This window comes from Eptatretus burgeri, chromosome 10 (assembly GCF_056783735.1).
Source record: "Eptatretus burgeri isolate ZD-2024b chromosome 10, Ebu_testis_v1, whole genome shotgun sequence".
NCBI classification, from domain to species: Eukaryota; Metazoa; Chordata; class Myxini; order Myxiniformes; family Myxinidae; genus Eptatretus; species Eptatretus burgeri.
In genome coordinates this window covers 96,290,456-96,317,692 of record NC_140970.1, presented here as the reverse complement: position 1 = coordinate 96,317,692, position 27,237 = coordinate 96,290,456, and the positions used below count along the sequence as shown (strand labels likewise).

Below are 27,237 nucleotides of genomic sequence, written 5' to 3'. Positions count from 1 at the left end.
TATTATTTTGGTTGCTTTATGTGCATTTTGACTGTATGGCTGTATATACGTGCTTATCTGTGTGTGTGTAAATAAAGTGCTTGCATGTTGAACAGTGCCCGTTTCGCTTCGTCTTTTCTCCATTGACTCTCCATCCTGCTTCACGTAAAGGGTTTGTAGCGGGTGCAAGATCCCGGTAATTAATCTGATCCATCCAGGTCGACGAGAACACCGCTCGGTTATCCCGATAGTACGGAAGGGCCGCCCAAGCGGCTCGTGTCCGGAGTCAACCTGCGGCGAGGTACGATCACCCGGTCGACCATTCGCGCAGGTACTTAGGTCGATTGAATTTGGCGAGCAACCCCATCCTGCACGGGTGGCCGATTGGCACGATTGTGGTGAGGTCGAAAGGCCCACCCGTGACTGGTTCCGGGCGATAGTTCCCGGAGGGTCACGACTGAATTGTCCGTCCGGTGGGCGACGTGCCGCGATTCGAGTAATGCGGCCGTGTGCACGCCGGCGGGCGCGAATTTGCAACAATATATACACGAGGTGTGTTCAAAAAGTATCCAACCTTAATTTTTCGTGCGTAAACAAATGAAGCTCGGGAGGCGTGGTTTGGTGCACGTATGTTGGCGATCCTAATTGGTATGCATGAATATTTTTCTGCCTGCAGAAGCTGTCAGTCGCCGACAGACCGTCGATGAGTGAGGAAGTGTAAGTGAGCGCCGTCGGATTTTCGTTTTTGACAAAATGACAGATCACTGTGGTCTCATCGCCAGTGATCACTGTGTTGAAGAAGTTGGGATCGCTGTTCACAGTCTCCAGCATGTCCTGTGCGATCTCCAAACAGAGTTTCTTCTGCTCGATCGTTAGCAGCTTTGGCACGAACTTCGCTGAAATTCTCCTTAAGCCCAAATCATGTCACAATGGAATGAACGGATCCAATGCTGATGTCCGCCTCGTCTGCAAGTTCTCTGATCGTGATTTGACGATCCTGCATCAGCAGGGTCCTCACTTGGTCAATGACAATCTCATTTCAGGATGTCGAGGGCCTACCAGAACGTGCTTCACTTTCCACTGATGTGCGACATCTTTGAAGCGGTTGTACCACTCTTTTGTCTGTGTGGTGCCCATTGCTTCGTTCCCGAAGGCCTGTTGAATCTTGCGGATCGTTTCCACTTGGGAATCGTCAAGCTTTACACAAAATTTGATGCAGTAGCATTGTTCAAGTTTTTCCGTCATTTTGTCAAAAACGAAAATCCGACGGCGCTCACTTACACTTCATCACTCATCGGCGGTCTGTCGGCGACTGACAGCTTCTGCAGGCGGGAAAAAATTCACGCATACGAATTGGGATCGCCGACAAACGTGCACAAAACTACGCCTCCCGAGTTTCATTTGTTTACGTCTGAAAAATTAAGGTTGGATAGTTTTGAACACACCATATATATATATATATATACATATATATATATACATATATATTTATATACACATATATATATATACATATATATATATACATATATATTTATATACACATATATCTTCTTCTTCTTTCGGCTGCTCCCGAAAGGGGTCGCCACAGCGGATCATCCGTATGATCCGCATAGTGATTTGGCACATGTTTTACGCCGGATGCCCTTCCTGACGCAACCCTGGTCGCCTCATACGACACAGGGATAGTATATATATATATATATATATATATATATATATATATATATATATATATATATATATATATATATATATATATATATATATATATATATATCGGCCATGGGGTTCCGAGTTAAGGGCCATTGCCAACGAGATGCCGAAGGTATGAGAGGATCCACAAAAGTTTCAACGAGAGTTGTGTCTGATTGTGGAATGCCATCAGCCGACGAATGTGGACATGAATATTTTGTGGAAATTGATTGTGCCCGAGGGGTTACTCCGACAATTGAAACAAGTCGCGGGATGGCCAAGTGAAGCGCCCGGAACCCGAGACGAGCTCAACGAACATGTCAACAAGCTCATTGACACGGTGACAGAGATAGCACCACTCAAAACAGATTGGGGGAAAATACAAGCGTGCAAACAACGCTCATCCAAAGATCCATTTGATTACCTGGAACGGTCACGGAGTGTGTATCAGCGTCACTCTGGAGTAAAAGATGAAGAAGGCGTCCCGTTTGCTCATGCATTTATCAGCGGGTTGGCAGCAAAATTGCAGAACGAGGTCAAGCGAGTGTGTATCGGCTGGGAATCCAAGGATGTGAAGGATCTGATGCCCTATATAACCCATTGCAGTTCATTGATCGAACAGCATCATGCTGAGACTGAGGCTAAACTGATGCCGACCCAGGTAAACGGGCAAGGAGAATGGGCATGTGGGAGAACGAATAAGTGTTGTGAATGTTTGTTGAGTTACCCGTTTGGATTTCTGTTTGTTCATTGAACTCACTGGAAGTTTGCTTTCTGTGAGACTGTTGCATTGTATTGTGTGGAGGTGTTACGGATTCGTAAATCCTATAGTTTTGTATTGAGGTGTTCCCTCTTTGGATGGATTTGTGAATGCAATGTGATTGGAAATGTGGAGTTTTGTGTTAAGGATGTAAGTTGAGTGTCCCAACCTGGAACTCTTGTGTGTTTGTATTTGTGTCTGATTTGGATGCGCACTGATTTACATTGATCTGCATGTAGTATTAAGTGAGTGTTGAAATGGAGCGTGTGCGAGTCCAATAGATTTCACTGGAATAAAACGTGCTCTGTTGTCTATTGTGACCTGTGAAGCTTATGGGAATGAATGAGTACGGAAAGCGGAGATCAGGATTGGTCGTCACCATACACTGTGAAGACTCTTGATGAGGCGAAATGCACACGCCGATTTCAGAGGAAAAACGATGACAACTGACTCTTCACACGCTGTTACATTTTTGTCATGGACACAAATAACTGGGTATATGTAAGCTTGTATTGAAAGGCAGAGCCCTTGCATTGTGCTGCGATCGATTGAGAGTGCAGGGCGGATGTCGTTGAGAGTGTTTTAAGACTAGATTGAGAGTTGTGTGTGTGTGTGTGTGTGTGTGTGTGTGTGTGTGTGTGTGTGTGTGTGTGTGTGTGTGTGTGTGTGTGTGTGTGTGTGTGTGTGTGTGTGTGTGTGTGTGTGTGTGTGTGTGTGTGTGTGTGTGTGTGTGTGTGTGAATTCAATCTTGGTGAAAATCTGAATTAGAAGCGATTGTGAGCTCGATAAGGAACTGAAGATTACTGTACGATGTCATACATTAATGTCTTGTTAGAAATGATATTGCAACAGCTAAAGAAACTTCAGGCAGAGAGTTAAAGTGGCCTGGCTGTTTGTGGTTTGGTTACTGGCTCATGATGAGACCACTTTGGCTTGGGGCCACTTGCTTGGTGCTGATAAAAACCAAGGTCACGAATCTCCCTGAATGGGCCAACACTAAACTGGAATGTCTGTGCTTTGCAGGCAGGGAAGGATAAATGTGTGTTCCCAGCCTTGGATAGATGCTGAAGCAAGTGTTGAAGTTTTATTTAAAAGCCATAGGGATTTTGGATAAATTGTGAAATAACAATTGTGAATGTGGAATATATTCCGAACGTGAAGTCTATTTCAGAGGCTCGCTATCACCGGCATTATGAGACAAAAATAATTAAATAGCGCTTTGTGCATTACTGATGAAATAAATTGATGAAAAGTGGGAATTTGCCTCCAATGTCTCAGCCCGGCAAGCTGAGGTCTTACAAGCAGCTGTTCGTTTTGCGAGACCAGATTTATGGGTACTGGACCGCCCTCCCCAATTCAATTCATCTGCAGATTCAAGGGGGGGGGGTAATGCCCCAGAGAAAAAAATGGTCCCAAAAGGCGAGTGCTATTGTCAACAAAAAACCCTCGCGTCTCTCGTGTGCGTGTGTGTGTGTGTGTGTGTGTGTGTGTGTGTGTGTGTGTGTGTGTGCGTGTGTGTGTGTGTGTGTGTGTGTGTGTGTGTTTTACCCACGGCACAGTTGGGAGGGTGGGGGCTACTGTGTTGAAATGCGTGTGAGAAATGTTTCCAAAATTTTGATTTGAATCATTACAATTGTACTTAAAATGAGATCGAAATATAGAAATGTGATCGATTTGATGTTTAGCACAAAGGGCGATTCACAGATGATGCATGATCCCTCGGATGGACGTTAAACTAGGCGTGCTGTCTTCATTAGTCTGTGAATGTTAAAGTTAATGGATGACATTGGTTGATGGATGTTAGACAAATTCCTACCAAAACTACTACTGGGAAGGCAATTGCAAACAACCCAGTGTAACCACATTTGATCGATTCAGGCAGGAAAAAAAATTAATTGCACATATGAATGAAATAATGCTACCTCTTACAACGATTGATCTGTTAACCAAGTACATCAACTGGTGAAGAAAATTGGGTTAAAATCCAGACAAAGCTAGTGCTCCTGAGATGGCTTGTGTACAGACTGGCTGTCCGGTGCTCCTTAAACACACAGCCATTGCAGGCCTTATCAAAAGAACATTCCAATCCTTCGCCTGCCAAGGTCAAGCTTTCTGGCTTGGAAGCGGACAGAAATACACATCTGTTGTCTTGATATGGGCCTCTGTCTGTCAGGGTAAATTCATGATTTAATTGGACAATTTTATTTATTGTGACAATGATAGACCATAAAGCTGATGAAGCAAAATTGGATAAATAATGTACTCAAAAGGTGGAGTTTTAACCCAATGGCCATCAGGAGTAGCCAATCAGGAGAAAGAAGGACCAGTTGGGAGCTAACAGCAGGTATCATGTCATGATGCTAACAGCAGTTCAAATCTCCCATGCTTCCCCCAAAACAGAGAAGAACTTCCAAAGAAAAAAAGATGGGGAAGGTTCTACCGAGATAGCTACATGTACGGACGGAGTGTTTTGAGCTGCAATTTAAATGCTATTCGCCTGATGACAACTTTGACAAATGATTTGACAATTTTTGTACACCTGTTTAAAAACAGAGGTTTAAACTGTATTTATTTGTTTTGAGAAAGGAATGGATTTGTATTTAAAAGGTCAGAGGACGTGATGAGATGGCTTGTGTATCTGAGTTGGTTATACTGCAGCATGTTGCTGTTTTGGTGAGAGAGAAGTGGATAAGATGGACAATGTCAGAGATTTAAAATGTTGATGGAATTGTGAATGGTGATGAGAGAGGTTTGTTACACATTATTTTTCCGAGATATTTCAGCTCCATTGACCATGAAAGAAATGGATGCTCATCAGATTGATGAAACAATATTAGCATTTGGTATAAATAAATTGTTTGGAGAAATTTGGTATTTCTTAACCATATTGGCAAGTTTTGTTCCCAAATGTTTCCAAATGGATGCTCTGCAGCCAAAGTGTGGTCTGCAGCTCGGCAACTCGATGTCAAGATGGCCGAGCATCGTGGAACTCTTACGATGAGGAAGTTCACAGAGCTGAGAGCCCAAGAAAGACTTCCAAAAGAACCACCCTATGACGGCAATGATAGTCATGCAACTTGTTTAATTAGTGTAATTTTTACAAGTGATACTCGTGATAATGTCTGCATACGCCGGGTTTGTTGTCACATGCATAAACATGGGGAACAGTTCATAACTAATGGAAGTTGTGTGCGGTAACGGAGTTAATTACTTTCAGACTCAGCTCATTAAAAAAAAATAGGAAAACGGAACTCATTGAGAACGCTGGAAGCACATGATTTTTGTGTTCATTGTGTCTTTTTCTCCATGACAATTCATCATGGTATTCGAACAATCATCTTTCTTTTGGTTATAATTAATATCAACTTTTGTTTTGAGATTACAAATAGAGAAACCTTTTATCATACAAGTCTCGTAATCCTAATTTAAATGTATTAGGGTCTCCAAGTGATAGAGTTTTCTCCAAATTTGTTTTTCTAACTTATTCTTGAATGGATCGAAATTTGCGGAGTAATTGGAGTCCGTATCTTTAAACCAGTAACTTGGGACACATGTGAATGATTGGTTATATCACAGTGAGGTTATTGATAACTTGTAGTGATTGATTGATATATTGTCAATTACTGTAGCGATGATTCCGAAATTGATCTGTTAATTGAGGGTTCGTGAAAACTCACTGCGAATTGAATCGAGATAATATATAAAGTTGAGGTTCTTACAAAATATTGAAAGAGGGTCTCTGTTATTAAATTGATCGACAGATTGGTCAATATTACATATTAGGAATCATAAGTTAACTGCAAGGACAAAACAGCATGGTATTTACATAACCATAATGCAGAATGGCTGGAAGAGTGGCGAGACCAACAGCCATTATGAAATCAATGAATGGAATTAGTTATTGTAACATGCACTGTAAATGCTTCCATATTTTGTGAAAAAAGGATAAACAAGAATTATGCGGAGTACAGAAGGAATTACCATGTGAAATGAATGCTAAATCGGTCAGTGGAAGAATTATATTATTGAAAAGAGTGCGATGACGCCACAAGCCAATTTAAATATTACCTGTTTTATCTGTTTTCTGATTACTTGGGCAAGTGCATGATTTTTATTAAGTGGAACTTTTTGTACGTTTACTTAACTAAGTTGAGGTATTTCTGACACTGACTTGACCATCTTTCATCAGCACGGAAGTACTAAGTTAGCTGGGAAAATAAATAAATAATGGCAGTTGCTCTGGAACTGCTTGTGAATGAACTGTGGATTGTTTAGCAGATATGAATGTTGAAATTATTGCGAATGTTAAAATGGTAACTGTGCAAAATAGAATCGCTTTGAATTCGGTACTTGCTCCAAAAAAAATGGAACCTGTCCTCTTGTTGGGATTGAGTATTGTGCTTATCGCTCAGACAAATTAAAATACATTGAAGAAGAAAGAAGGAGCTGACTTTCATAATTATTGTACAGATGATGGAATATATTTCTTGACTAGAAGGGACTTTTTTTAAAGGATGGTGAAAATAATTGTTGATTGCAAATTGGAACCTTGATAAAGACTGTTCCCCTTTCTACATGGAAATAGCAAATGAGATGAATGTTTTTGAGTGTTCATGCAACTGAGATTTCTGTATATTTTGGCATGTCGTTTTGGTGCGAAAAACAAGGATATGAAAGGGATAGAATTTTGATATCACAGATAATTATCAATTATAATGCAAGTTAAATGCTTCTATAAGAACCTTTGTCAGTCTTATTGAAATACACGAGCCCATGACGTTTATTGATTGGCATGTTTAATCGATGCTTAACCTTGATTCTGTTTGTTTCGGAGTGTTGAGAGCAGTTGAACTATGCAGTGTATGATTTCATCTGATGAAGCTTTGGAAGAACTTCCACCGAAAGATTGGACGATGGGGAGAACACAAATTTGGGTGATTGGGCATTCAACACTTGATTATGACACTACCCCCTTCCTGAGGAGAAAAGATGAGCATGTTAAAGAAAAAGGGGGAAAAAACCCACTGAAGAGAAGGTTGGACAAGTCAAACCACAGCAAGGCAAAGACTTGACGTCGCCGTAGCGTGGTGCCTATCTGGAGGAATGTCCCCAACCACACTCACAAATTGCTGCTCTGCAGATACATCGTGAACTTGCCGTGGTTGCACAATGCACAACAAAGCCCCTGAAGGTCCACACGGCGAGTTATCTGCAACATGTGTTCAATGGTGTGAGTGGGGCTCGTGCAGCCATCGCGGCTGCCTCCAACATGCATAGCTCGCTTGGTGAATCAAACCTGATTGCACAAACTGCTGCTACGAGGCCCCAAACTCTGTTGGGGCTGGATCTCTGGGTCACCTCTCGAGTCCTTTTCCTCTCCTTCAACCCAGTGTCGGGCCCAAGCTCGTACCTGCCAAGATCTTCCTTCTCTGCAGCTCAAGGAGTGCCTCGACTCTGTTTCCCGTTGGGTGCTGCTCGATCTACACCCTGACCTACTTATCTTCTGGCCTCAGGTAGCATTTCTTTTCGATTTGTGACACATGCTGATGAACAGGCCATGAATTAAATGGAAACACACTCACGAACCTGGCTGGGACACGATCGAAATGGTCGTCATCCAGCATTCTTCACCCATGAGCACTCGCTGCCATTGTTGATTGAACTTGTGTAACGGATATCTTTTCTCCTCTCGGAACGGGGTATGGTGATCATGTGTAATATAATTATTCAAATTTTCTTGATATGGAAAAAAGGGGGGAATGTGGAAGAAAAAAAATTCTATTCACGTACTCCTAATTATAATTGTTGCTCGTGCTATATAAATCTAATTTTTATGCTATAGTTGAATTGGCTGTCAGTTATGTTTCCCTTTTCCCAAGAGTCTTTTAACCTAAATATTGATAAAAGGAATGTCTAACTATGAAACAAGGTGACCTGGTTGATAACACTGCAACTTTTGCCATGATTATGTCATTCTCTCTTTCACCCAGTGGACACATATTGCAGTTTGAGTTCTTTTGCCTAATGCTTATCAGCTAACCCTGTAGTTCTTCCCTCCCATTCTTTGGAATGTCAAGTTGTGTATAAGAAGAATTGCTTTGGGCTTATGTGTCAGTGAAGTCCATTCGAATGTTTCAGTGAATCATTCAATGTTCTTCCTCCGTATATACAAAATTAAAGATTCTCCTTTGGTATGCTGATCCAACTTGTGGAAAATGGAGTTATTTTCCACCTCACGAGTAACAACACAGACAAACCTGGAGATCTCTTATTACTGCGGCCAAGTTGTGGTTGCGACAGGTGAGATGAGTGATTTTTTTTAAATGTTGTAACCAATGTTTTCCCATGGAAAGGTAATAGAGGTAGTGCACTTATAAGGTGCACCATCACTGGAAAGGTCAGTAGGCCAAGTCTCTCGTCTGCTAGTTTTAGTTGATGGAGGTTAAAGATCCCAAAGTTTAAATTTGTGAAGAGTTGGCAAGTTTTTTTCCATTTCTACGAAAATCCAAATTCCTACCTCCTTCAGTAAAATGTTGGCCTGAACATGAAATCCAAGAACACTGCTCACCTCCCCTCATTGTTCCTCTTTTATTTCTCACCTGCAGAATTAACTTCCACATCCTCTTCAATGTCATTCTTCCCTCCAGTTCTTCAAGACAGCTGTTCAGTGCCATCTCAGATTGTCCCCAATTCAAAACCATGATCTTTTCTACCCTCGTTAACCCCACCCAAATCCCTCCAAATTTTCAAGTTTTTCCTCCTTGGAGTTTCCTTCTCCACTCATTCTCCATTTTGCATCCTGTTTTTGTCTATTACATCCTGATCCGTTCAGTGTGCTCGCTCTTCCACGAGCCTCGACTATGGAAACAAACAAAAAAAAAGCATTAAAAAACAACATAATTTTTTTTACTATAATTATGTGAACTGTCAAGAGAAGAGTCTCCTGTACTAACCCATAGATATATCTTGGTTGCTGAAACTTGATTGCAGATAGAGTCAATAAATTGTGGTTGTGAATAAGAAACATCTCGTTTAAATGAATGACTCACTTGAGCTTGGAGTGATGTGACGATTCCTTCATGATGCTGGGACTCTCCTGTGGCAAGCCACTCAGTGCCGCTTCCTGACCGATTCAGGTCAGCGAGCTTGGCCTTGTTTTCTTTTATTTGTTCCTTCAACTGATCAACTTCACTTTTAAGATTCTGGAGCAAAACCTTTCTTCTATCCAGTTTACTCTCGAGTTGCTGGACCATAAGTGTTTTAGCATCCAGTTGCCGCTTCATCTGATGAACAAGACGAGGTGTAAAATATGTCAAGATGATACATTTTGAGTAAGTAATGAGACAGAGGTTAAGTCATAAAGAAGTAAAATAAGAGCTTGATATACAAGTTCTATCTTTACACTGCTGTCGTTTTCAATCAAGCACAATGCAATTACAGCGATTCCTGTTGGAATGAAGGTTGGTGGTTGAGAGGGAGAAATTGGATGAGGAAAATCTTCCAATATGGTCAGAGAGGCAATTGTGGGGCACAAAGGTGTAGTTGAAGTGTGATCGTATTTCAATCAATACAAAACAAGAGATGAGGATGACTATCTGGAGGTCTTGGTTCTGGTATCGTTTGGTGTTGCGGTCAGGGATCAGAATGCCTCACGTTCCGACAAAGCAAGTGAACCCCTCACCTCATTTTTCAGAGTGTTTTGTTCCTCCCACATCATTTCCATTCTCTCCTCTTTACTTTGCTTCTTTTTTCTGAAACGTCGAAATTTCCTCTTTGACCTGTTTGCACTGAGGAAGAGGGAGGGGGTTGAGGGTGGAAATTGTGGGGTAGGGGGTGAGGGGGGTAGTGCTTGAGTGTCATGTCTTTTTTTACCCCCCCCCCCAAATTACATTTTTATCCAATTACACAGGGGTTAGATGACAGTAGAATGAGCTTCACTTCACAATCACCTCCATTTTACACCAAATTGTTTGATAGTCAGAAATCGCTTCTGATAACCTGATCCTGGAAGTCTCCTCACTTCCTCCGACATGACCCCATTCATGTGTATTAAACTTCATCTTTATACATGGGAACAATCGATGCATCGTTATCATTCCTTCCTCTCCCAGTAATCTAACACGATTACCCCTTGTGCCATGATGTGAATTGGGATGTCAAAATATTTCCGAAAGTGGCCGGTCGAGTGTGGCAGCTTTCCTTCACTCTCTCTCTCCCTCTCTCTGGCAATGGCCTCTCTCAAAGGAAGCGAGTTTGGACAGGCACGGTTATCAAGAGGATTATGGAATCAAAAATTCAATTTGGGGCAGTTGATTCAATGGGAGCTAATTGAATGCTTCCCTCAACTGAAGATTATATGGAATTGGGTTCTTGTGATTCATATCAAAAAGCATGCGAAAAGGAAGGATTCCTTTGGAACTCTTCATGCTATTCTTATATTGGTACACTCACTTGCTATGATGAACCTCAATATTTCCCTGATCTGAACAGGTATACTACAAACAATCAGGACCTGCAAGACATACCATGTATTTTTCATGCAAACATTTTGCTCAAGCCATTTCTCAAACTCTCCATCAAAAGTGAGCAGCCATTTTCTTACCATGCTGTAGTGGCTGGTTCATTGCTCGTCGAAGAGGAAGCAGATTCTTTTGGAGTCTCTTCCTGAGAACTCCTTTTCTGAAAAGACTTCTTGACCTTTTTCCAAAGTGAAGGCATCTGTTCATCACCTTTTGGTGATGGCGTTTTATCCCTCTTTCCCATTCTATCCATGGTTACCTGCAAAAAAAAATTGAACGAAATTATAAATACGAGTGCGGGCGCGTACGAGCGTGGCCATACATGCAAAAATAAATAAATAAACTTTCAAACCGCGTGCCAGAAACAACAACCACACAGGCCGTTCCTTCGCTCTCGCGTGCCCGTACGTGCGTGGCCGTACGTGCAAAAAAAAAAAAATTGTGACATCAATCGTGATGTCATGGCACCGTGTCCTGAAAGTGCATGCCCATGAGTGCATGCACGTGAGTGCCCGTAGGTGCGTGGCCGTATGTAATTGTGACATATCAAACGAAGAAGAAGAGTTGTGACGTCAATCGTGCAAAAAAAAAAGAAGAATTATTACGTCAATCGTGACGTCATCGCACCGTGTCCTGTCATTGGTTGGCAAATAAATGGCGGTAACTTGGGAACCGCTTGTCCGATTAATATCAAACCTTGAAAAAACATCCACAGGTCCCCAGCAATATTCCTGGCAAGTTTAAATTAGATCGGACCAGTGGTTGTCCAGAAACAGCGGTCAGAGACACACACACACACACACACACACACACACACACACACACACACACACACACACACATTGCTGGAATTATAGATAGATTATGGAGCTGATGGTGAAAAAAAAAACAAAGAAAAACAACTGTGTTTTCAGCCCATTTTCTTCAAAAAATTTTTTTTTTATTAAACACAAGAAAAAGAGCAATCAGAGATTGCAGACCCTGACCAGGACTTGTTTTGTGTAATTTGGTGTTATGTAATTAATAAGACAATTAGAACTGCCACTGCATAACTGCAGGCAGTGATGACCGTGTACCAAGATATATATATAGTAGATATATATATATATATATATATATATATATATATATATATATATATATATATATATATATATATATATATATATATATCAGTATATATATATATATATATATATATATATATATATATATATGTATGTATATATATATATATATATATATATATATATATCCATCCACTGGGACCATACTCTGTGCAGAGTGTTGGTGCTGCCGAAGCAGTCTCCTTGGCTATTGGGCACAATCCTGGACGGGTCGCCACTCCGACACAGGATACCAGCATGCTGGCACTCATTTTGCCGACCTCGGAAGGATGACAGGCAGAGTCAACCCCACCTGGTATTAATTCAACAGCAGAGTGGGATTTGAACTCAGGATACTCGGTTCCTAAGCCCACCACCCTAACCATTAAGCCAACACCAGGCATATATATATATATATATATATATATATATATATATATATATATATATGTATATGTATATATATATATGTATATATATATATATATATATATATATATATAAATATATATATATATATATATATATATATATATATATATATATATATATATATATATATATATCTACTGATAACTACTCGGTATCCATTTGAATGAAAAGTACCGAAAATGCAGTTTGAAATCGGAAATCGCCAAAGTTCGAGGGGGTGCTGTGGGTGAACAAAGATCTAAATCAAAAATCCGGCTTGATCGTTTCTCCACAATGTGTTCCAGACGATTCGTGTGAATATATATGTATATGTGTATATATATATATATATATATATATATATATATATATATATATATATATATATATATATATGTATATGTGTATATATATATATATATATATATATATATATATATATATATATACATATATATATATATATATATGTATATGTGTATATATATATTTATATATATATATATATATATTTATATATATATATATATATATATATATATATATATATATATATATATATATATATATATATATTTATATATATATATATATATATATATATATATATATATATATATATATATATATATATATATATATATATATATATACATACACATACATATAAGATTATGCACAGATTTATGCACAGATTATGCACAGATTTATCTCTCCCTCATGCACAGATTTATCCCCTCTCGTGTTCAGTTGTCTTACCCTTCCTCCCGCCCTTGGTTTACTGAAGCTTGTGGCGAGGCAGTTGGCCTGAAACAACTTGCCTTTGCCTCATGGAAAGCAAACCCAACTGAGGGCAATCTCAGTTCTTTCCACAAAGCTCGGAACAAGTGTGTAGCTACCCTCAGGAGAGCCAGAAAACAACATCTTTCTCATCTCAAGTCTGAACTCTCAAACCTCTCTCCCTCCTCAAAATCCTGGTGGCGTTTAATCAAATCTGTTTCTGGTGTATGTTCCCCCTCCATCCCCTCCCTTACCTCAAATGGCCGCACTGCTGATTCCACACGTGATAAAGCTGAATGTCTAAACTCGGTGTTTGCAGCTAAATCTTGTGTCCCAAACCCATCACTATCTCTACCCACTTTACCCAGTCGCACCCAACTGTCCCTGGACTCTGTATCCTTTTCTCCTGACAAGGTTTAGAGCTTGCTTTCAAACCTCAAGTCAGATTCTGCAACCGATCCAGACGGCATCAGCCCACGTGTCCTCAAAGCCTGCTCTTCTGCTCTTGCTCACCCTCTCTCTGTTCTATTCACCCTCTCATTTTCCCAAGGTCATCTGCCATCTGCTTGGAAATCTGCTAACATCACTGCCCTGCATAAAAAAGGTGCAAAAACAGATCCCTGTAACTATAGACCAATCAGCCTTCTCCCAATCATCAGCAAGGTTATGGAATCCATCATCGCTTCAGACATGAAATCCTTCCTCTTCTCCAATGGCTTGATTTCCAATCATCAATTTGGTTTCAGACCAGGTCACTCTACCCTAGATATGCTGCTACTGCTCTCCCATCAATGGATGGAGGTCCTCAATGCCAGACAGGAAATCCGAGCCGTATCCCTGGACATATCACGTGCTTTTGACACAGTCTGGCACCCTGCCCTACTCACCAAACTCTCTGCCCATGGTATTCAAGGCCATCTCCACTCATGGCTCGCAGACTTCCTCTCCTGTCGCAGTCAACGTGTGGCCCTAAATGGAGTTCTTTCATCCCCTCTTCCTGTGCAGGCTGGAGTTCCTCAAGGTAGCGTTCTGGGCCCTGTTCTTTTTCTGGTTTTCATCAATGATCTCTCGGACTCTCTGGAAAATCCTCTATTTCTCTTTGCCGATGATTCAACTCTCTGCCGTACCATCTGTCATCCCTCAGCCCGGCAAGCAGCAGCTTCTTCACTCACTGCAGATCTGGATAAAATCACAAACTGGTCCAACACGTGGAACATGTCTTTCAATCCAGACAAATCTCACACTCTCACTATGTCTCTTCGAAAGGACCGTTTACAAAACCCCCCCATCCACTTTCTCAACAATCCTCTGGAAGAAGTCTTTTCTTTCAAGCTTCTGGGTCTCACTATCTGCCATGACCTTTCCTGGGAAAGTCACATTTCCAACCTTGCCTCAAAAGCCAGTCGCCGACTGGGAATCCTCCGTCGTGCAAAGTCCTTCCTCGGCCCTCTTGAGCTCCTGACCACTTACAAAGCTTTTGTCCGTAGCCTGATGGAGTACTGCTCTCCCCTCTGGGCTGGTGCTCCTGCCTCCCACCTTTCTCGACTTCACGCTGTCGAAACCAGGGCTTTTAAGATCATTGGCATCTCCCGCAATGAAGCTGAGTCTTTGGGCCTCTCACTCAATCACCGCAGGTTGGTCGGTGGTCTTTCTGTCTTCTACCGACTCCTCTCCAGCCTTGCCCCCTGCTCTCTCTGCGATTTGTCCCAACCACATTTCCACAGGGCGCTCAAGGTCCGCCAACAACCCCCTTCTGGTAAAACTACCAAAATCACGAATCACTGCTCATCTTCACTCTTTCATTCCTCTTTTTTCCCGCCTTTGGAATAAACTTCCTCACTCTATTCTTTCCCATTCTTCCCTTCAGGCTTTCAAAACAGCTGTTCACCACCACCTCTTATCTTCCCCCATCCAAATCCTCGATCTTTTCTACCCCCGATAATCCACCCAAGCCCACTTCCTTCAATTCTCCTGCTTTCCTTCCTGAAAGTCCCTTTAATGTCCATCTTCCCCTCGCCATGTTCCCCGTCCCATCCCCATCCCTCTTCCTTCCACAGTTCACCTGTGTCTGTTCCCCAATGTTTTGTCCCTTCCACTCCCGCCCCTCTTGTCTCATGCCTCCTTGCTGTGAGTTGTGTGTTAGCTCTCATACGAGCCTCGACCAAGGTATACAAAAAAAAAAAAAAAAAAAAAAAAAAAAAAAAATGCATATCAAATTATAATCGAGTTCCATCTATGCCGGCTGTCATACATACATACACATACATATATATATATATATATATATATATATATATATATATATATATATATATATATATATATATATATATATATATATATATATATATGTATATATATATATATATATATATATATATATATATATATATATATATATATATATATATATATATATATACTGTTGCGGATTCGCGCCCGCCGGCGTGCTGACGGCCACGTAACTCGAATCGCGGCACGTCGCCCACCGGACGGACAATCCAGTCGTGACCCTCTCGGACTAACGCCGGGAACCAGTCACGGGTGGACCTTTCGGTCTCACCGCGATCGAGCCAATCAGCCCCCACGTGGGATAGGGTTGCTCGCCAAATTCGACCTACCTAAGTACCCACGCAGAGGGTAGACCGGGCGATCGCACCTCGCCGCAGGTCGACTTCGGACACGGGCCACTTAAGCGACCTGTTCCGTACTATCAGAATAACCGAGCGGTGTTATCGTCGACCTCGACGGTTCGATTAATTATCGGGCGTATTCAGCCCACTACCAACCCTTTACGTGAAGCAAGATGGGGATTCAATGGAGGAAAAGACGAAGCGAAGCGGGAAACAGTTCAACACAAAGCACATTTATTCGCGGCACACGGGAGCACACATATACAATTCCACCAAATGCACACAGAAAAGGCACAATGTAATTTACACAAAAAGCAAATGTAAAAGCGAAGACACAATGCAGAGCTAATACCGACTACCGAGCACACGGCAACACTTATACAATTCTACTTCACAGACGGCGCCGACAACACATACCCAAAACCAAGGAAAAGAAATACCCTCAAGGATGAGGCGGGCCTGAGGCCGAGACCGGGTCGCGCCTACCCGTCTGGTGATGAGACGAGGAGCGGCGATGGCGCCTCAACTCCGCGGGCCTCGCGGGCAGTGTCTGGTAGGGGGTGGGAAAGGGGCCCCCTTGGTCGCACTATCTCAGCGCGGGGGGAAACAAGAGGGGGTTGCTGATGCTCGGGGTATAGAGGATTTTTATTGCCCCGCAACGAGCGTCTCCACCTCGTCTGCCCTCGCCGCCTCTCCACAGCTCCGTCCCCTCCATTCCGACTCCAACGCACACGACGACCAGCTCCTTCTCGCCAACTCCACCGCCCGCGAAGTCTTAACTCTCTGATCTCGACTCTCCTACTCTCTTCCTCTGGACTCTCCTACTCTCTTCTCTGGACTGACGAACACGGTCCTTTTATCAGCCCCGTAGCTTCGCCCTCTTATCCTTGACCCCCTCCCTTCGACCTTTCACCTCGCTCCCCATTGGCCCGAGAAAAAGTGGGCGTGAAGGCTTTTTGATCCATAAATTTGCATATATCGATCGCCCTGGGGGCGGGGCCAATTCGCCCCTCGCTCACCGATTGGACGGCAAAAAGTGGGCGTGTGTCGTTTTTGATCCGTTTTTGAAGCACAAAATCCGTGATTTTGTACACGCTGTTCGGCGCGCGCCCTGCACGACTCCAACACCGGTACCCACAGGCGGCGCAAGAACGGTGGCGATGCGACAGTTGCGAGGTGTGACGTGAAGGTCGTGGCGGTTGTGGTGAAGCGGCGTTGTGGTTGGTGGTTGATGTTGTGACTGGTGGTGGTAATCATGGCGGTTGGTCCAAAATAAAGATAGTAAAAGAAAAACGGCTATCCTGAAGAGTCGCAGCACGCATAAATGACATGTATTCCCACTAGACAACGGGTTTGGGCCTCACTACACATGTACTTACCGAGATACCTCACCTAAGGGACCTGAATGGTGGTTTGCGAATTTGGTAACCACAACACTACCCCCTCCCCTTTTTACAGACTCGTCCCGAGTCGTCAAATTTTCGTGTGCCATCATGTGTAGTTTTCCCCTAGTACATTTTACCTACGGATCCCTGAGTGCGACATTCATGGTATTCGTGTCCCCAAAATAAATAACCTGAGGGCTGCGTAACTACCTAAACAAACTCACTCACACGGACGACTTTAATAAAATTGCCGGCGCAAGACAGACATGCCGGGGGCGCACTCATATGTACAGTACATCTTACCTTAACTTACAAATTTTACACTAAACCATGGCCCAGGATCACTGAACTCTGCAAAGAAAAGCAGTTAGCAGGGAGCCAGGCTGCCCACATGCAGTCTCTGGCTCAAACAATGCAGGTGACAGGGAACGTGGCTGGCTGCTCACACGCAGTCCAAGGCCTTCCCTTTTGAACTGAACGCAGTGAACCACAACGGTGCATGGGCTGCACAAACGCAGTCTCCGTGCCAGCTCAAGTGGCACACGCAATGAGCACAACGAATGGATGGGTGAACACAAACACAGTGCACGGGCCGCCACTGCAGGCCCGTGTTGTAGCTGCCAACAGGACAGTTCTTGCAGCTTGCAAACTGTTGCTTTCTGATCCTGGCGCACATGGAAACGAACAGGGGGGGGGGGGGCAAAGCAAAAATTGAACGGGGCTGGTGAACGTGGGCAGTGGGCATGGCATGGCAAAGGCAGCAGGCAAACACAGCCCGCAGAAGAAGGCCGCTGCAGGTAAACACAGCCGGCAGATGAACTGGCCGGCACAGGCCTTGAAGAAAAACAGCCAGCAGATGAACTGGCCGGCACAGGCCTTGCAGAAAAACAGCCAGCCGGCAGACGATCCAGCCGGCACAGGCCTTGCAGCTAAGCAGCTGCAGATGAAGCTGGCCAGCCTTTGCCGTTCCGTGGAGGTTGGTGGAGGGAGTGCGGTGGTGCTGGCCACTTGGACCTACCTACCTGTCTCCCTCCCAACCTATCGCCTTTGCCTGTCACTGTACATACCCACTCCCTTAATTTGTCAAACCCCAATTTAGCCCCAACTTAATTTTTTTTCTGTTGTTTTTATTTTTACTCCCCCACTATAAATCGTCCCCTAACCCCCTTTATCGTCCTTGTTCGGCTAACCTATCCTGTCACCTAGACTACTCCCAACCCCTACGTTCCCTTCCCGGAGGGGAATAAGGGAGAGCTAACGTCCTGTGTCGAGGCCCAATTCAAGCCTCAGAATGGCCTCCCCAGAGTTCGGCGATCTATAACCAAAGTGGGTCCAGCGGCCCACAACGACAGCGAGGGGATGGATGGTGCGGAGGGGTACATCTCCTAATCTACCCTAACCATTTAACTGTTAAACTACCCCGGGGCTTTCAACAAGCGCCTCTCGCTTAAACTATTGGTTCTAACAACCCAGATTCCCGTCGCCTGTGTTGGTGTCCTCACAATTTCGGGCCTCGCCCCCCAATTTTCGCTCCGTGCCCTCACACGGTCTCCTGGCTAGGACACGTGGCTCCCTTTGGCAGGCACGACCCTCTGCCGAATCTCCCGCTATGGCACCCCCGGGCACTACACTGCCTCCGAGCCTACCAGCTCCCTAACACCAGGGAGTGCCCCCTATGGCACCTCCCCTGAAACGCACACGTGGCAGGCTGGCTTCCCAGGCCCCTTTCCGAGGGTCACCCTTGCCCACAACACTGCCCACGCGGCTAATGGCGCCCCGGGCCCCCGCACCAAGCAGGCGCACCCGTGCCCACTACTCTATCCCGGCCCCCCATGGGCCCATGGCCTACCGCGGCCGACTAGCCTGGTGCCCGGGGTACCCACTCAGCGATACTCACCTTTCGCAGCCACGCTCCCAAGCCCGTCAACAGGGCTCCTGCACCCCTCCAAATGGGTTTCGAGCCTACACTCCCACCAACAACAAAACGACCTCCATTTTTGTTAATTTGACTAACCCAGCTAACTCACTTTATACTGACCCCGGGGTCCCTTGGGCGGGAGTCACTCCTCCCCCCAATCACTCATCGCACCATGCATTCCCCATTCGCTCCATACACACAGACCCGCTGGCCTCACTCACTCGCCAAGTACTCACCTCACAACTCACCAACTACTCAACACACACCGCTGAACTCTGCCATCCTTCTATCTACTTCCCCTAACTAACTCGTGCTCCCACGTCGTCCCTTCAACTACAGCACGTTCCTTTTAACACTACGTAGCTAAACTACGTCCCCTCTACACATCCAAAGTCTGTCACTGTCTCCTAACTCAAAAATTCATTTTATTTCCCAACCTAAATCTCGCTACAATCCCTCTAACTAATCCATTCCACGGACGCCATGAGGACTTACCCCTGCCCCATGAAGTCGGTCTAGCTAAGCTAACCCTTCCCCCTAACTAGTTTCCATCCTGTGCCCAGGGTCAAGGGGGTCTTCCACCCCTTGCCCAGGAATCCTGTGCACCCGAAAGTGAGGCTTGCTTTTTCCTTTTTTTTTTTTTTTCTTTTTTCATGCGCAGCACCTGCGCGGCAACTCAGAGCTCGCGCACTTTACACCTGCCCGTGACGTCATGCAGCTGCACGTGTTCCTCGTCCCTCCCTGGACGGTACCATCCGGCAGAGATACCCCTCCTGCCGGATTCCAACCCCACGTGCAGCCATGGCGTCACCGTGCGCATAAAAAAAACAAGCCCCACGTCTCGAGGGGTTCCCCACGCGAACACATGTGCTTTGCCCGTGGGAGCTTAACACACACGATCGCGTGGAGAACCCGTCCGGTCCAAATCCGTTTACCTGCCTAAACTTTGTCCGTCCGCGGGATCGGCAAATCCACCGCGTGCGTTTCCGGACCGGGACTTCACTCTCGCAAGCGAGCACGTGGTGGTCTCGTGCGTTGCACAGCACGAACCTCGTGCTCACTGCTGGGTGAACCCGGCACGGTCCCAGAAACAACTACAGCCGCTACTCGGCTTTCTTTCTTCTCATGTCGCCTTCGTCGCCATTCGACCCACGCACACCTGCGTGTTACGACGCACACAGTCCACACCATCACATTCACACCGGGAGACGCGGCTGTGTGCTCCCGCATGCCAACCGACATCTCCCTCACATACCGCTCTCTCACACACACGGTCTCCCTTGCATACGGCCGTTCACTCACGCGTTCCTCACTACTCACACAAACCACACCACTCACACACGCGGGGGCACTCACCCGCGGTTCCTCATCCACACACCGTGCCTCACTTATACACGCGGGGGCACTCAACCGCGGTTCCTCATCCACACACGCGGGGGCACTCAACCGCGGTGTCTCATCCATACTCCGTGCCTCACTCACACATACGGGGGCACTCACCCGCGGTGCCTCACCCACACACGCGGGGGCACTCAACCGCGGTGCCTCATCCACACACACGGCCTCCCTTGCACACAGCGACCTTGCACACGGCCGTTCACTCACGCGTGCGGGGCACTCACCCGCGGTGCCTCACTCGCACTCCGTGCCTCATCCACACACGCGGGGGAACTCAACCGCGGTGCCTCATCCACACTCCGTGCCTCACTCACACACACGGCCTCTTCCACACACGGTGCCTCATCCACACACGGCGTGCTGGGAAGCACGTATTCCGGCACCATCGCCACCACACCACTCACACACGGGGTCGCTTCCACACACGGGGACGCACTCACGCCTTGCACCACACACACAGGGACAACCACACTGGGGATTCGTGTCCCCACAAGGGTCTCCGGGGCCTCTATACCCCCCAAGCTCTCCAAGCACCCGTTCGCAGCACTCCTCCCCTCAACCTCGCAAAGCACGACCGAACTCACCTGGTCGTGACTCGCCTCAAGGGGGCATACTCCCTCCCCTCGTTCCTGGAGGAGGCCACCCAGGTGCTCGCACTGGGTCCCCACACGCTCCGCGAGCTCACCCCCATTGTCCTCCACTACCTCCGTGTGTGTGTGCGCGTCACTTACCCCGTCTTCATCGTGTTTATTGGTCTCTGCTTCTTTCTGGCGTCTTTCCCTTATCTTTATGTAGGTCAACCTTGCTTTCTCTTTAAGTCGCTCCCGTCCTTCCCTGTTTTTCACTCCTTGCTCTTTCACGATCTCCGCGTACCTCATCCTTGCTTTCCGTATTAATTGTTCTTTTCTCTCCCTCCCAATTACTTTCACCTCGTCTCTTGTCTCCCGAATTATTTTCTTACCCGCCTCCACCGCGGGCCTGTCAGCCGTTGCACCCCCTTCCAGCTCGTTTGCTCCCACACGTGGAGTCGCCATTCCCAGCTCCCTGGTCACGGCCTTCATGCCCGCCTGCAGGCATCGGCCCATGTTCTGCGTCTCACCCCGTAGTTCTTTCATTTCCTCCTTCATGTTTGCTTCCATTCCGTTTATTTGCTGTGTATTCGCATCCATCCTCGTTTTTACTTCATTTGTATTTGTATCCATCTTTTCGTTCATGCCTTTCATTTCGTTTTTCATATCCGCATTCATTTTTGCCAGCATGGTGATTAGCTGGGCCATGTCGGGTACGCTTGGGTGAGCCGTTTCGGCAGGGGTCGGGGAAGGGTTTTGGTGGAGAGGGGGGGGGAGGTGTCATACACCGCGGCCGCTGCCGCACCCATTTCGGGCTCTGGGTTCAGTTGGGCGAGTCCGTGTTCCTGCACAATCAACATTTCCTGCTCGGGGATTCCATCCTGAACCATGGATCCTACACATTCTACATCCATTTCTAATACCCCCGGCTCCCGCTCGCCTTGAGACGCCATCTTGCTTCTCTTAAAGGGTTAATTTCGCTCGCTCGTAATTTGGAGGGAATCGGGGGTCGCTTCTCTCACCCCTGGACCGATTCCCGTGAATTTAGCCGGAGACAGGAGAGCCCGTTTTCCTGTTCTCCGATACCAGTGCCGCGAGGAGGGCGATGAATTTGTATCCCACTCCTGACACCAGTGTTGCGGATTCCGCGCCCGCCGGCGTGCGGACGGCCACGTAACTCGAATCGCGGCACGTCGCCCACCGGACGGACAATCCAGTCGTGACCCTCTCGGACTAACGCCGGGAACCAGTCACGGGTGGACCTTTCGGTCTCACCGCGATCGAGCCAATCAGCCCCCGCGTGGGATAGGGTTGCTCGCCAAATTCGACCTACCTAAGTACCCACGCGGAGGGTAGACCGGGCGATCGCACCTCGCCGCAGGTCGACTTCGGACACGGGCCACTTAAGCGACCTGTTCCGTACTATCAGAATAACCGAGCGGTGTTATCGTCGACCTCGACGGTTCGATTAATTATCGGGCGTATTCAGCCCACTACCAACCCTTTACGTGAAGCAAGATGGGGATTCAATAGAGGAAAAGACGAAGCGAAGCGGGAAACAGTTCAACACAAAGCACATTTATTCGCGGCACACGGGAGCACACATATACAATTCCACCAAATGCACACAGAAAAGACACAATGTAATTTACACAAAAAGCAAATGTAAAAGCGAAGACACAATGCAGAGCTAATACCGACTACCGAGCACACGGCAACACTTATACAATTCTACTTCACAGACGGCGCCGACAACACATACCCAAAACCAAGGAAAAGAAATACCCTCAAGGATGAGGCGGGCCTGAGGCCGAGACCGGGTCGCGCCTACCCATCTGGTGATGAGACGAGGAGCGGCGATGGCGCCTCAACTCCGCGGGCCTCGCGGGCAGTGTCTGGTAGGGGGTGGGAAAGGGGCCCCCTTGATCGCACTATCTCAGCGCGGGGGGGGGGAAACAGGAGGGGGTTGCTGATGCTCGGGGTATAGAGGATTTTTATTGCCCCGCAACGAGCGTCTCCACCTCGTCTGCCCTCGCCGCCTCTCCACAGCTCCGTCCCCTCCGTTCCGACTCCAACGCACACGACGACCAGCTCCTTCTCGCCAACTCCACCGCCCGCGAAGTCTTAACTCTCTGATCTCGACTCTCCTACTCTCTTCCTCTGGACTCTCCCACTCTCTTCTCTGGACTGACGAACACGGTCCTTTTATCAGCCCCGTAGCTTCGCCCTCTCATCCTTGACCCCCTCCCTTCGACCTTTCACCTCGCTCCCCATTGGCCCGAGAAAAAGTGGGCGTGAAGGCTTTTTGATCCATAAATTTGCATATATCGATCGCCCTGGGGGCGGGGCCAATTCGCCCCTCGCTCACCGATTGGACGGCAAAAAGTGGGCGTGTGTCGTTTTTGATCCGTTTTTGAAGCACAAAATCCGTGATTTTGTACACGGTGTTCGGCGCGCGCCCTGCACGAGTCCAACACCGGTACCCACATGCGGCGCAAGAACGGTGGCGATGCGACGGTTGCGAGGTGTGACGCGAAGGTCGTGGCGGTTGTGGTGAAGCGGCGTTGTGGTTGGTGGTTGATGTTGTGACTGGTGGTGGTAATCATGGCGGTTGGTCCAAAATAAAGATAGTAAAAGAAAAACGGCTATCCTGAAGAGTCACAGCACGCATAAATGACATGTATTCCCACTAGACAACGGGTTTGGGCCTAACTACACATGTACTTACCGAGATACCTCACCTAAGGGACCTGAATGGTGGTTTGCGAATTTGGTAACCACAACAATACATACATAAAATATATATATATACATATATATATACATATATATATATACATACATATATATATATATATATATATATATATATATATATATATATATATATATATATATATATCTACTGATAACTACTCGGTATCCATTTGAATGAAAAGTACCGAAAATGCAGTTTGAAATCGGAAATCGCCAAAGTTCGAGGGGGTGCTGTGGGTGAACAAAGATCTAAATCAAAAATCCGGCTTGATCGTTTCTCCACAATGTGTTCCAGACGATTCGTGTGAATTTTCATGACCATCCGACCATAACCCTAGGAGGAGTAGCATTTGGTGTGAAGGCACCTCCAGCTCTCACATATTATCGATTTTTGCACAAACTGACCTTTGACCCCTGACCTAAGCAAAATTGGTCAATATGTCCTGAGGCAAAGTTATAGTACTCATTGAGTACCATGAACCTGCAAAGTTTCATTCATATCGATGCACTCACCTGGTCGCTAGGGGCCTTCAATTTTTGCCAATTTTCACGCATACCCTAATTTTAGGGGGCGCTGCGGGGAAAGTGTTCCATTTCTCACAAAAACCGGAATATATTTGATGGAGCATCACCTGTAGATAATTCGTGCCAAATTTCATAACCGAACGTGGGATAATGGCTTTAGGAATTGATTTCGCGTGAAAGGTACTGATTTTGAAGGTTTTTCGGTTGTTGCTTGGGAACCATATAAGAACCAGTCATAGACTGGTACTTACGAAATCGTCAACTTGACCTTTGACCTTGTCAAATAAAAGCTGCCTCGAGAGAAGGTAGCGACGCAAACCAAAAGTTTATACGATGATTCTGTACCAAACCATCAAAAATCGAATGTTTGACCTCACTGTGACCTTGACCAAAATCTAATCAGCGCGAGCCATCACCCTCCTGAATCACGTGGTGTAATTTGACATTGGTAGCTTCTTCCCTTCTCGAGTTATCGTGCCTACAAACAAACACACACACAAACAAACACATGCGTGCGCGCGCACGCACGCACGCACGCACACACACACACACACACACACACACACACACACACACACACACACACACACACACACACACATATATTTATTGATTTCCTTGAGTTGGGCAGGAATGTCAAAGTCAAAGGAAGTCACAAAGCAGATGAAAAGTGATGATGCTTGTTCGTTGTGATTGGTGACGAAACACAACGTGACCACGTGGAGCAGATGGCTCTGGTGGGTTCCAAATTCGATCTGACCTCACCAATCACAGTTGGAGGAACATCATGAGACAGTGTGTGTGGATAGACAGATAGATCGACAGATTGTATACACGTGTCCACCTTCTGTGGGTGAGTTGAGACTTTTTGTCCAAGTCTTTCACAAACTGGATGTTTAGTCAGGCCTGACGTTTGAATGAGTAATCTACCTCTCCCTGTCTTTCTCTCTGTCTGTCTCTGTCTGTCTGTCTGTCTCTCCGTCTCTCTCCCCCCCCCCTCTCTTCCCAGAGCGTCGGTGCTGCCGCAGAGGCTTCCTCAGTGAGGGTGACACTGTGTTGTTTGCCATTGCTTCTCCAACAGTGAATTTGTTCAGCATGCCGGCGATAGCTCACCGACTCATTGCAAAGGATACCGTGGGGTCGTTGAGGTCCATCAACTAATACTGGAGACGGACCACCGTTTCGCGTTCATCCGAGGGACGGCAAACACATCGGACCCTTTATGGGTTCGTGTGACGGATACACGGAGTCCATTACCATATCCCCTGTTTTGAAAACATTGGGGTAATTAACTAATAACGTTCATAATAAAGATTTATAATTAAATACTTGAACTGGGGGTTGACTCAGCCTGTCATCCTTCCGAGGTTGGCGAAATGAGTACCAGTGTACTGGGCCGGTGTATACCCCGGTTAAAATAGGTGTACCATATCCCTGTGTCGTAAGAGGCGACCAGGGTTGCGTCAGGAAGGGCATCCGGCGTAAAACATGTGCCAAATCACGATGCGGATCATACGGATGATCCGCTGTGGCGACCCCGAACGGGAGCAGCCGAAAGAAGAAGAAGAAGAAGAATTAAATACTTGAACTGATAAATAAAGAATTTGTGAAATGGATTCTTCAGACGAAGCACAACAACCACAGGTTTGGTTCACATCAAACGGAGACCTCGTTCACGTCCGCTCCTCGTTTGTCATGGAAACACCTTTGGTGGACGAACTTAAAAGTGACCCAAACAGAAGTCCCACACAAATCGTACCTGATGAGCATGAGAAATATAAATCACTTACCGAACGGAAGGTGAAAACTCAAAACCAGGTGGAATGAAGAGAGAAAGGTTCGTGCTCCGTGTTCCACCAACGAACACGATCACAGCTTCAAATGAAGTGACAAACAGAACGTGCGTCTCATGAGTCATACACAATTGTTACCATGGCGATAACACCACCGATCATTCTCATTAGTCATACACAATTGTTACCATGGCGATAACACCACCCATCATTCTCATTAGTCATACACAATTGTCACCATGGCGATAACACCACCGATCATTCTCATTAGTCATACACAATTGTTACCATGGCGATAACACCACCGATCGTTCGCTCTCTTTTCGAACGTTCTCGAAGAAGATTTTATTCATTATAAAATTAATATCGTTCATTTTCCCACAAATCGAACACGAATGAATTTATACACAAACCGAATGAACAAACAAATAATCTTGGAATGGTGAACCAAAGGGTCGTGTGGCCAGGGATGTTCGTGAAGGGGGTCAGACTCGTACATGTGATTGATGTTAGTGATTGGAGGGGCTCGGTCATTCACCTGTGCCGGATCCCGACCCAAGTGGACGATGGAGGTAAAGATCCCATGATCAGACACACAAACGGGCTCTCAGATCGCATTTGGAAACCCAAACCCCTCTGAGCCTGTCGGACCTTTCTCGTCTCATGAGGAGTCACATGGACGGGAAATGGCCGTTTTAGGGTCAAGACCCCACAAGCGGACCATGACCATCCTGTGTAACAGTTAATGAATAACTGAAGGCCGTGAACTGCCGCTGTGTATCATGCTGTGCTCAAACACCACGGGCCTTGATCAACATGGCTGCCAACATTAGGGCGCATGAATTGACGTTCAGTTCGCGTCTGAGAGAGAAAGTTTCACCTTGTAAACATGGCGGATTGAAAAACCCGTCTCGTCGTTGTCATGGGAGATCAGGTGGGCACCGTGTGATGGAACGTGATGTCACTGTGAACGTGGCCTCGAGACGTGCGGGGCCGTGGAGCTCACGGA

General features: G+C 45.9%; 1 protein-coding gene across 1 annotated transcript in view; it reads right to left on the bottom strand.

The window, feature by feature from the left end:
* LOC147019196 (uncharacterized) overlaps nt 1-26,313 on the bottom strand; it is a 40,112-nt gene extending 13,799 nt beyond the window's left edge. The window contains exons 1-4 of the mRNA XM_085899531.1: nt 26,226-26,313; nt 11,037-11,212; nt 10,116-10,221; nt 9,484-9,717 (exon numbers count right to left, since the gene is read on the bottom strand). Of these exons, the coding sequence (XP_085755657.1) occupies nt 9,484-9,717; nt 10,116-10,221; nt 11,037-11,206 (510 nt within the window). The 5' untranslated portion in view covers nt 11,207-11,212; nt 26,226-26,313. The remainder of the gene's footprint in view (nt 1-9,483; nt 9,718-10,115; nt 10,222-11,036; nt 11,213-26,225) is intronic.
* Between the last annotated feature and the right edge of the window lie 924 nt (nt 26,314-27,237).